This window comes from Anastrepha ludens, chromosome 2, assembly GCF_028408465.1.
Source record: "Anastrepha ludens isolate Willacy chromosome 2, idAnaLude1.1, whole genome shotgun sequence".
NCBI lineage: Eukaryota > Metazoa > Arthropoda > Insecta > Diptera > Tephritidae > Anastrepha > Anastrepha ludens.
In genome coordinates this window covers 28,564,807-28,577,557 of record NC_071498.1, presented here as the reverse complement: position 1 = coordinate 28,577,557, position 12,751 = coordinate 28,564,807, and the positions used below count along the sequence as shown (strand labels likewise).

The following is a 12,751-nucleotide window of genomic DNA, read 5'->3' as shown; positions in this document are numbered from 1 at the left end:
ATTTACGCTAGACTACCGAGGCCGCGAATTATATTTAGATCGACAAAAACATGGGCTTACAGGAACCGAGGAACAATTCCAAATTAATTAAAACATCTATGCTTTTCAATGCCATTTACTAAATTTTCTTTAAACATTTTTGAAAAGCAAATGCGCATAAACAATCTTTCTAATCTGCCAAAAATTCCCATATGAAGCTACACCAAATCAAAATATTGGGTATGGGAATAAGTTTCCGCCCTCGTAAAAGAGGTGTCGCTGCTGATACTATTTTTATACTAGTAATATACTGGTGATTTGAAGGTATATATGTGAGGTCTCGATCGCAGTAATTGGCATGCGTTTGAAGCGCAAAGGTCCTTTTTCATCTGACGTCAAAAATGTCTACGTTCGTCCCGAAAAAACAGCATTTGCCGGAGGTCATACTTTACTACCTTTTAAAGAAAAGTGCAGCTGAAACGTGTCGTATATTGTTCAATATTTACGGTAATCACGGAATTGATGGGTGCCACATCAATTGAGAGTCGTTTGGTGACGTGTGAGATGCTTCTTGAACGCTTGAACCGCAGAAAAAAAGATTTTCTGCATCGCATCGTCACTGGCGATGAAAAATGGATCTATTATGATAACCCTAAGCGTCGAAAATGTTGGGGCTTGCCAGGGGAACCAGCTCCATCGAAAGCGAAAAAAAATATTCATGCTTCAAAGGTTATGTTGTACATCTGGTGGGATAAGAAGAGTGTCATCTATTGCGCAACTAAGTTCTCGCTGTTTTTTGATGAAAATACAACTTTATTCTGAAAAAATGGTTACAAGTGAATCATTGAAAGTATTGTCCATCACTGGCTACTACTTTTTCCCCATCTTTCTGGTAGATCGCGTATATCGTCGCGGTAAAACTGTTCACCTTTTGAGGCTATCCACGGATCAAGCCATTTTTTGATGTCTTCATATGAATGGAACTGCTGGTCAGCTAGACCATGTGCCATCGATCGGAACAGGTGATAATGGGACGGCGCAATAACTGGAGAAAATGGCGAGTGCGGTAGGATTTCCCATTTCAGTGTTTCCAGGTAGGTTTTAACGGGTTTGGCAACATGGGGCCGAGCGTTGCCATGCTGTAGAATCGCTTTTTCATGCCTCTCCGCGTATTGCGGTCGCTTCTCGCGCAGTGCTCGGCTCAATCGCATCGATTGAAGTCGATACCGATCCCCAGTGATGGCTTCGCTTGGTTTGAACATAAATAACACCAACTTGGTCCCACCAAATACATAGCATAACCTTCGCAGCGGGAATAGTCGGCCGAGGCGACGACGTAGAAGTATGAACGGGCAGTCCCCATAACTTTCTTCTCTTGGGATTGCTGTAATGAATCCATTTTTCATCACCCGTCACGATGCGATGAAGAAAACCCTTCCTTTTTTGGCGCTGGAGCAGTTGTTCACAGGCGAAAATATGACGTTCAACAACCCTTGGTTTTAACGCATAAGGAACCCAAGTCCCCTGTTTCTGAATCATTCCCAAAGCATGCAATCGCTTGGAAATGGATTGGCGGGTAACTCCTAATACTGAAGCAAGCTCTTCTTGCGTTTGACACGGATCCTCATTGAGCAATGCCTCCAATTCAGCGTCTTCGGAGGTTTTTGGCCTTCCTTCACGGGGACGGTCGTCAATATTAAAATCACCGTCTTTGAAGCGACGGAACCAATCCCACGTTGTTTCACTTAAAGCAGCATCTCCATAAGCTTTTTGTAGCTGTCGATGAGCTTCAGCCGCCGTTTTTTTTCGAATGAAAGAGGAAAAACAACACTTCCCGCAAATGACGATTATTGAACACAAAATCAGACATTTTCACAAAACCAAAACAAAATCACTAATGTGTCGAAGCAGTTTGCTTACCATATGTCTAAGCTTGGATTATGACGTTTAGGTTATGTTAGAATCGAATAGCACACACTGCTGGCGGCATCTATAGAGAATATATACCGCTCCAACACAACAATCCATTTTACTGCCATTTGTATAGACTGTAGTGTAGAAGTCATTTAGAGAGAATCTCTTATTCCATTCTTCTTTAGATGGAAAGAGAGTGGCAAAAATCCTATTGAATGTTACCGTCGGGACGATGTAGTCAGTCCTCACCGAGGTTAACTGAGTTTGCCGCAATAATAGATAGGCATGACCATAAGTGTCTTCTTTCCAGCGACCCGCTTCATTTAACCGAAATGCACTAATCATTGCATGTTTTCTTAATGTACATACTTTCATTAAAATTTAGAGGGAAAATCGTGGGAGAACCTCAAAGTTAAAAAATTACTATTAATTTTTTTCGTAGCAATAATTTAGGTCAGCAAAAAAGGATAATTATAATAATTAACTGTTAATATCTGGCGGCCGCAGTAGCCGAATGGGTTGGTGCGTGATTACCATTCGGAATTCACAGAGAGGTCGTTGGTTCGAATCTCGGTGAAAGAAAAATTAATAAAAAAACATTTTTCTAATAGCCGTCGCCCCTCGGCAGGCAATGGCAAACCTCCGAGTGTATTTCTGCCATGAAAAAGCTCCTCATAAAAATATCTGCCGTTCGGAGTCGGCTTGAAACTGTAGGTCCCTCCATGTGTGGAACAACACCAAGACGCACACCACAAATAGGAGGAGGAGCTCGGCCAAACACCTAACAGAAGTGTACGCGCCAATTATTTATTTATTTTTTTTTTAACTGTTAATATCTTTCAATATAGTCATTAAGGAGAAATAAAAATACAAACACTTTCATGTAATGCGAAATTAGCAAAATTTATTTCAATTGAACTAAGTAAATAAATAACTACATTTCTTAAATAATTAAAAGTAAAATATTATATTATTGATTAAAAAACTGTTTCTCGGAACAATTATGTGGTTTTTATAAAGCTACTACATTGCGCAAAAGATAAGCTGTTTCTGTGTCTGGTAGCGCAAAAAGAATCGCTTCAAAATATTTGAAAATTACTTAAGCAATTACAGGCCTATAAACACATTATTGTTATTTTATATATATATTATTTATGTTACAATGTTAATATTAGTAAAAAGTAGGTTATCATTTAATAGTAAAATCACCTCAGGCCGATAGACACAACTGCTAATTGTCTCACTGGGTTTTATATTTCATATTAGTAAATAACTAAAATAAAATCACATATCGATTACACTTACATAAAACAAATTCGCTCAAACCTGGTACCTCAGGGAAAGAACTGTTGATATGAGAATTTCTATTTTAATCGATTTCTTCCCTCTTAACCCTAGAATATTGACCTTCGTCAGCAGTGCATTATTACTAACCAGAGGATAAATTTACTCACGCATTAGCAAAAGAGGGCATTGCTGAAATATACACAAAAAACAGAATAGTTTATTTTCATTATTAAATATATCTTTTAAATTCAAGAAACAAAAAAGAAAAAATTAATAATACCATAAAAAATTCATTTAAAACCAGAAAAGAAAAAAAATCCATTTAAATTAGAATCAAGAAAAAATAATGCACACAAAATAAGCGCCAACTGAACAAAAACTATAACAATAAAAAGCAATGCAACAACCTTAAATCTATTGCTCTCATCATTGAAAGTGCATTCGCAGTAAAGATAGCAGAAATGAGAACAAAATTCCGAGCAGAATGTTTTGCCGAGTTTATTGGGAAAGAGAGTAGTTCCATTCAAACCTATTTTTCTAACAATTTTCGCCCCATGCGAACGCTACGATGTAAGATAGGGCGAGACCATCCTTGTATACACAGATCGCTCAAAGCGCGATTTTGGCCGAGTTTAACAAAGCGCGCCAGTCGTTTCTTTCTCGTGCTAACCGGCGCCAATTGGACACACCAAGTGAAGCCAAGTCCTTCTCCACCTGATCTTTCCAACGCAGAGGAGACCTTCCTCTTCCCCCACCAGCTGGTACCGCATCGAATACTTTTAAAGCCAGAGCGTTTATATCCATTCGGACGACATGACCCAGCCAACGTAGCCGCTGGATCTTTATTCAGGCTGAACTGATAGCAATAATAAAAGCCGTGACACTGGTAAAGAGCGATACGATACCTAGAGACAATATCTACATTTTTACTGATAGTCAGGTGGCGATAAAACCCCTCACAAAATAGTCAACAACCTCCAAGGTAGCCATGAAATGCCGGACATCTCTTAACGAGATGGGGGTAACTGTAGAGCTGATGAACTAGCGAGGCTCAGCACCAAGTTGACTGAGTACACAGACAATGAAATAGGCATACCCTTACAGACTTGTAAGCTACTTATTTTTGAGAAAATTGTAAGAGCAAGGAATGAAAGATGGCGTAATGAAAGTACCTGCAGAATCGCCTAATAATTTTGGCCAATGCTAAGCACTGCCTAATTGGCAGAAATGCCCAGAGTATGGGCATGCAAACACATGACTTCTGCAGAAGCTGTCTAGATGAAGAAGAGGCAGAAACTATATCGCACCGCCTGTGCCATTGTACTGCTTTGTTCAGATGTAGATTTACCATTTTAGGTAGCCAATTCTTTAATGAATTGGGAAGATTTCAGAATTGTGGAAATCAGGGATCGTCTAAAATTTTTGAAAAGTAAACACTGGTTTTAGGAGGGATAAGCACAGGCTCCCCACGCGGCTTCACAATGGGCTATGAGACTGAGTGTGTCCCACAGTGGACAACCGCTTACCCTTAACCTAATCCAACCTACTTCTGTGCTAACCGTTAATGGACGTTTGCTTCAGGAAACATTTTTTTGTGTACCTTCCAAGTTTCTTACACTTTCGCTTGCCCTAATTTCATCTACTGTATGATATTTTTCGTGATTTTTACATCTCATTGTATATATTGAGCTGGGTCCGCATCTATTTCCTCTTCTGACTCAATATCCAGTACTTTCTGATGGCATACGATCTCAGATGCTACATACATTTTCTTTCAAAAGAGTTATGATTTTTACTACGGCAAAATTTTGCCCCCTCACGCTAGTTTTGTATGTTTTTTGTTTTTTTTTTATGCCTTGCGTTGGTTACGTAAATCTATTTGATTTCTGACGGGGTAGGTGCTTAGCCTGCTGCTACCAGCCCTAAGCTTAAGAACAACGCCTTCTTACTGCTTGGAGCGCCATCTATGTTTTACATTTTTCTGCCAGAAGGAGGGCACAGATGGTTGAGGACTTCGCTAAAGTTGATGATTTTGTATGTACTTATCGCTAACTGTGTGTAAGAATCAGCCACAGAAATATGGCTAAGTACTGTTTTATTTGAACTCCTATATATACACCTTTGCTAGATGTTTGGTCGAGCTCCGTTAAATAAAGGGATCTTCAGATTTATGCCCCCTCCAACAGTAGATGTTTTTTTATGCGCAGCTTTTTTCATGGTAGAAATATAAACGGAGATTTGCCATTGAATACCAAGAGGCTACCGCTATTAGAGAATGCCCCTTTAGAATGGTTGTTGGCTACGCTAGCCGATAGTTATGGCATAATCTAATGCCCTGTCAGACCGTCTAATATGGATAAACGGTGTGAGCGCGAAGTTCGGCAGTTGAAAACAAAAATTCGTTCCTGGGTTCGGTTTTAATGTATCCACCAAGAGTTCATTTGCTCAAAAATACATTGATTAGGTATTTGCCCCGAGAGAAAACTGGCTTACTGGCTCGTTTGGCATTACCTAAAAACTTAAATCACTTAAACTAAATACTTGGTCACCGAATTCCTGATCAGACAAACAAAATTTTATTTGGGTCAGAGGGCAACGTACGGCAACCCCAGTTAACTCGTGGCTAGTGGCATCATTTTGGCGGATCGCTAATGATTTCGGCAGATTTTAGATGTGACTGTGAAGTCTCCGTTCTGTTTCACATTAATCAAACAAATGCGAGCAGGTATGTACTTGTATCCGCTGGGTGATATATATGTATTGCATTTTCTGTGGACCTCTACGGAGATTTCTGGGTCTTCCAGCAGTACAACGCCTCAAACAGGGCGTACTGAAAAGTATATAGTTTCTTTCATTGAGTTTTGAGTAGCTAGCGATCGGGTCGGGCCTAAATCCAATTGAAGACTTGCGGAGCATCCTTTCGGAGAAAATTTATGAGAAGGGTCGGCAGGTTAAAAGAGTTAAGCAGCTCAAACAGGCTTTGTGAATTGAGTGGCGTGAAATAAGCCCTTCAACGCTAAAACTGCGCATGGGCTTCATACCACAAATGCAATTAAATGTTGTTTAAAATAGGAGAACAGATTTATTATTGAAAACCACGTGAAATATTTCATTTAAAAATTAATTGGAATATATCCTTATGCACATTTATTTATTTCCTTAGTTAAATGACCATATTGAAATTCAGTTGCTTTATTTTTTTTTTTTTTTTGACTTCTCATTAGTGCTATTAAAATTATACTGAAACGTTTAAAGTCATCATTACTGATAGTTTTATTTCAAAATAATTTGATACACACACATATACTTATATCCCTGAGGCATAAGAAATATTCGTATATGAATATTTTGAAAAAGAGACTTGGCACGGTCTCGTGAGTATCCTAAGTATAATCATCGACCACGCTCGCCTCGCATATAACTGAAAGTTTGGAAAGGCAAATGATATCCAATTTCAAATAAACGGTGATATTTATAAACAATATAGATTGATGCCTAAAATATTCGTTGTAATATAGCGTTTAAACAAAAATTAATCAGCTCACTCAAATGTATTCCACACTAAAAGATGAGCTGAGTATAAAAAGTTCGAATCTCTCCGAACGCATATATGTATGTACATACCTACATATGTAGACTTACTATGATACTTTTTGATTTATATTTTATTGACTTCTATTGTACTTTAAACTACAGCCGTATATGACTAATATTATAAACATAGCCTTGAATTTAAATAATGTAGTGATTTGTAGGCTGAAAGTGCTATGTTGGAATACGTACATATGCATATGTATGGTTTATATATACATACTATACATTCATAAATACCTATTATTAACATTCAAGTACTTAGCATTAGTAAATACTTTAATACGGGCATACTAAACTAAAGTTGTACGTCTCTGACATACTATGCACTGCGTAGTTACAATCACAAAGTTTCTTTCATATCCTTCTTATGAATATCGCCTCCGGGTTTATTGTCTTCGTCACATGAAATACATTTAATTCTAATGCAGCGGTGCTCTGCACCGTCCTTAATGGAAATGTACACTGGAGATCCGAAATCCTCCTTGGCTTTCTCTTGTATGCAGTCTACTACAACTCTATTCGGTGTTCTCTCACTGATGATTCTCTCGCGCAGCGATGTTTGTGCAACCTGTATTTGTGTCTCCATTGTGCTCCGTTTCCAAATATTTTTCCCCTCCGCTAAATTAAAAGATGTTAAAAGTTAAAATTTATTCTCGCAATTTTAGTTAGAAGTTTAACATTTTGGTTTTTGTAAAAGCAAAGCTATGTAGTGAAGGATATTTGAGATGTGTAAAGTTTTTTTTCCTAAAAAAATAACAGAATCTTTACTTTTACTTCGTAAATACAAAGCTTCAAGAGAAAAACTGTATACTATTTAAAGCGGAGGGGTTAAGTTTGGCCGATCATTATGGAATTTACAGCGAGATTCCCATCGAAATCGCTTTATTTCAACCATTATTCATTCTGATGGTGATGTGGTGATACCATATTGGTATAGTGTTACTAAAATCAGTAATTTTATTATGTACATACATAAATATAAATCAGCCTTGTGATTTACAAAACACATATTTTCCATATTCTTTTTGCTGTGCATATAAATATATCATTGTACGGTAAGAAGGGGGAACAAAAAACAAAACAAACAACAAAAAAAAAAAAAAAAAAAAAAAAAAAAAAAAAAAAAAAACACAAAAACAAAAAAGAAGAGAAGCCGTCGTTATTGCTTACCATCGATAATCAATTTGTCCCGTTCGCGGTTTTTTTTTTGTTTTTACACTATTTCGCCCAAAAGTGACAGCTGTTATCAAAAACACAGCTGGTAGAGGTGTTGCCAGGCTTCGGCCATGCCATTAAATCGCACTCCCCCTCACAGCTCGGACGCGAACCATTCATCAACCAAACAGCCAACAGATGGCGCTTCTCGTCAAGGGAATATTAACCCATATACAACCAATAAAGTTATGATTGTGACAAATGAAACTCAAAAGCAACGCTCCTCTTCGATGAGTTCAATAAATCCGAATGATACGAATACTACCAATTCTACGTCAAATGATAAAAATTGGACCCTAGTCAAAAATCCGAAAAGGCCTTTAGGTAGCCCGCAAAATGTTAGCAAAGCAAAGCAACAAAAACTTAGCTATTGGCTAAGTAATGAAAACAAATTCGATGCTCTTTCAATGGATGATAACAACGAATCAAAAGCAGATAAAACACCTGAAAAGGAAAAACCTCTCAAACCTCCTCCAATCTTCGTAGACAGAGTCGAGAATATTCACCCGTTATTAAGCACGCTCAACGAATTTGAAAGTAATAACTACGAATTAAGAGTCATTGGGTCAAATCGCGTAAAAATCCAGCCAAAAACACCGGAAGCATTCACTAACATAGTTAAATTGCTTGAAGGTAAGAAGACAGAGTTTTACACATACAAACCAAAAAATGAAAGAAGTTTTAAAGTAATTTTAAGAAATATGCATCCGTCAGTTGAACCTGAAGAAATCAAACTAGCATTAAAGGAATATGGTCACTCTGTCACAAATGTTTGGAATATGAAACACTCTCAAAACAAAAGAGCACTTCCAATGTTTGTCGTAGAAATGGTGCAAAATCCCAACAATAAATCAATCTATGATATTAGAAACTTACTCCACAGTCGCATTACTTTTGAACCCCCCCGGCCAAAACGCGACCTGCCACAGTGTTCGCGATGCCAAAACTATGGCCATACAAAATCTGGTTGTCGAAGACAGGCCAAATGCGTTAAGTGCGCAGGAGATCATTTAACATCTGAATGCGAACGAAAGACGAGATCCAAAGACGTCAAATGTGTACTGTGTGAGGGTAATCACCCGGCGAACTATAAAGGATGCACCGTCTATAAAAAGCTGCAAGCAACCTCCTTTCCTGCACTAAGAAAGAAGATAATGCCATCTCAGAGCACCCAAAATGATCCAAGCCACCAACAAGTACAACTAAATTTTAACCAACAGAAGCTATCGTATGCACAAGTTGCTAGTAATGAAATAAACCAAAACACCAACGAAAACAACGCCTTGATCAGCGAAATCCGAGAAATGATGAAGCTATTAAGAGATGTAATGAGCCAAATGACTGCCATGACAAACCTTTTAATAAGTCTTGTCCAAAAGCCCCATATTCCATGCCCTTAAACCTTGCTTTGTGGAATGCAAATGGGCTGTCACAACACTCAAATGAGTTAAGCATTTTCTTGCAAAAACACGATATAGATATCCTCTTAGTATCAGAAACCCATTTCACCAAAAAGAGTTTTTTCAATATTCCCTTCTACTGCTTCTATCACACAATGCATCCTGACGGATCTGCCCACGGAGGCTCTGCTATTCTTATAAAGAAATCAATCAAGCACTATGAATCTACACATTATAGAACAGAAGAAATTCAAGCAACAAATGTCATAGTACAAGACTCAATCGGTGCATTACTTATTTCTGCAATATACAGTCCACCTAAACACAAAATTAAAAATAAAGAATATGTTAAGTTTTTTAAAACCCTGGGAGCACGCTTTATAGCAGGAGGTGACTATAATGCAAAAAATACACTATGGGGTTCTCGGCTTACGACAACAAAGGGACGCGAATTGTACAACGCAACGACATCAATGAACTTGAAAGTTTTCTCAACGGGAGAGCCAACTTATTGGCCTTCAGACCCAAAAAAGATTCCAGACCTTGTTGATTTTTGTGTCATCAAAGGTCTATCGTACCTGCAGATAACCTGTAAATCCTGCCTGGATCTTTCTTCTGACCATTCGCCAGTGATAATCACAATAAATGATAAACTCGAAAATAGGCCCCAAAACTGTCAACTTACCAACAGCCGTACAAATTGGACTCAATTTAAAACCATTTTGACGTCGACACTTGGCATAAAAGTTGCTCTAAAAAACGAGGAAGATATAATCGAGGCTACCGAATATCTTACAAAATGCATCCAGGATGCAGCGTGGTCATCCACCACTCATGTGAGTCCTCATACTCGTACACAAAGAAATTCAAGCATCGGTATCTCCCTAAGAAACAAACTGAAAGAGAAACGCCAGGCAAGAAAAATATGGCAACAAACAAGATTTCCTGAATATAAAAGCCGTTTTAATACATTATCAAAAGAAATAAAATTATTATTGAAAGAGCAACACGACAAAGAAATGAGGCAGTTTCTATGGGGTTTGGAACCAACACACCTCACCAATTATTCCCTGTGGAAAGTCAGCAAAAAAGTAAGTTCCACGAAAGAGTACCGTCCACCACTTCGTAAAAAAGATGGTTCATGGGCGAAAACCGCAATCGAGAAATCTGAGCTTTTTTCTAAACATCTAAAAGATATTTTTACACCAAACGATATTGAAGCTGATCTTTGTTTTGACAGCACTGTTGCTGCCTTTTTAAACGAACCCTACCAAATGGAGCTACCGATGAAGAAGTTCACCAAAAGTGAAATAGTTAGCACTATTAAAAAGCTAAAAGATCACAAGGCACCAGGATATGATCGCATCACGGCCGAAATTCTCAAAAAACTACCTCCTGAACCCTATAATTTCATTACCCATTTGTTTAATGCGTGCTTAACCAGAAACATTTTCCCAGCTCAATGGAAAGTAGCAGAAATTAAAATGGTGCTCAAGGCAGGAAAACCAGGCGATGAAGTGAAATCCTATCGCCCTATCAGTCTTCTACCAATACTGTCAAAAGTTTTTGAAAAGATCTTCCTTAAACGTTTAATGGTTTTTATCGAACGCGAACAAATAATTCCGAAACATCAGTTTGGTTTCAGGAATGAGCATTCGACAATTGAGCAAGTCCATAGACTTGTCGAAAAAATACAAGCAGCGCTCGACCGAAAACAAATCTGTTCAGCAGTTTTCCTAGACATATCACAAGCCTTCGACCGAGTGTGGCACCAAGGCCTACTCTTTAAAATAAAAAAGAAATTACCACTAAATGCCTATTTGCTCATTAAATCATATCTAAACCAACGAATGTTCTACGTAAATTACGAAAATGAAATTTCCAATTTCCAACAAATTAAAGCTGGGGTCCCACAAGGCAGTATATTAGGTCCAATCCTGTACTTAATTTTTACACACGATCTGCCAACCACAAAAGGTGTACTAACTGGCACTTTTGCCGATGACACCGCTATTATGGCGACAGCAGTGGATCCCGTGGAAGCCTCTTATATGCTCCAAATAAGCATAAATAAAATCTCCAAATGGCTCCGGAGCTGGCGGTTGAAAGTAAACGAACATAAATCTCAACACGTAACCTTTACCACAAAAAGAACCACCTGCTCACAAATCAACTTAAACCGTATTCCAATTCCGCAATGTGATAGTGCAAAATATCTAGGCATTCATTTGGATAAACGGCTTACGTGGAAAACGCATATCTTTACAAAAAGGAAAGCTCTAGGTTTAATATTTCGTAATATGTACTGGCTGCTAAACCGCAAATCCACCCTCTCAATGGACAACAAACTTATCCTCTACAAAGCTGTGATAAAACCAGTCTGGACTTACGGAATCCAACTGTGGGGTACTGCGTCAAATTCAAACTTGGAAATCCTGCAGCGTTTCCAGTCCAAGACTCTACGCACCCTAGTCAACGCTCCGTGGTACGTGACAAATGCCCAAATTCATCGGGACTTAGACATCCCTTCAATAAAAGAGGAAATTCAAAATGTAGCCAGTAAATACCGAAATCGACTTCAATCGCACCCAAATGAGCTGGCCTCTACCCTTATGTCACCATCATGTGTTTTTTTAAGATTGAAAAGAAAAACACCAATTCAGCTCGTCCAAGAGCCATCTGTAAAATATTGAATTTATTTATTAGAAAGGATATTTCACTGGAAATATTCCTTTAATACTAAAATCAAAGCCACTCTTAAATGTAACCAAATATTTGTAAAATGTCTTCTAAGAATTGAAAGTATAGACAGAATACAAAATAAAGTTTTAAATAAAAAAAAAAAAAAAAAAAAAAAAAAATTTCAACCAGATATTTCTAAAAGATAGTTGAAATTTAAAATGCGATTTCTAAGCAAAAAAGCGTTTGCAACCGTTGTTGTTGTTGTAGCAGCATAAAAAAATTAATAAATAATTGGCGCGCACACTTCTTTTATGTGTTTGACGGAGCTTCTCCTCCTATTTGTGACGTACGTCTTCATGGTGTTCCACAAACGGAGGGCCCTACAGCTTTAAGCCGACTCCGAACCACAAATGGTTTTTGTTATGAGGAGCTTTTTCATAGCAGAAACACACTCGGCGTTTTACCATTGCCTGCCGAGGGGCGACCGCTTTTAGAAAAAACTTTCCTAATTTGGGTGTTTCACGGAGATTCCAACCTACGGTCTCCGAATTTCGAATGGTAGCCACCCACCAACTCATTCGGCTACGGCGACCGCAGCATAAACATTCCCCACATATATACATACGTATGTATAGGGCATGCTGATGGGGTAACAGTCCTTGTCCGGATACAATTCTGGA

General features: G+C 38.1%; 1 protein-coding gene across 1 annotated transcript in view; it reads right to left on the bottom strand.

Moving 5' to 3' along the window:
• Positions 1-3,931: 3,931 nt before the first annotated feature.
• LOC128867227 (tachykinin-like peptides receptor 86C) overlaps positions 3,932-12,751 on the bottom strand; it is a 38,906-nt gene continuing 30,086 nt past the window's right edge. Inside the window, exon 9 of the mRNA XM_054108330.1 lies at positions 3,932-7,392. Within this exon, the coding sequence (XP_053964305.1) occupies positions 7,115-7,392 (278 nt within the window). The 3' untranslated portion in view covers positions 3,932-7,114. The remainder of the gene's footprint in view (positions 7,393-12,751) is intronic.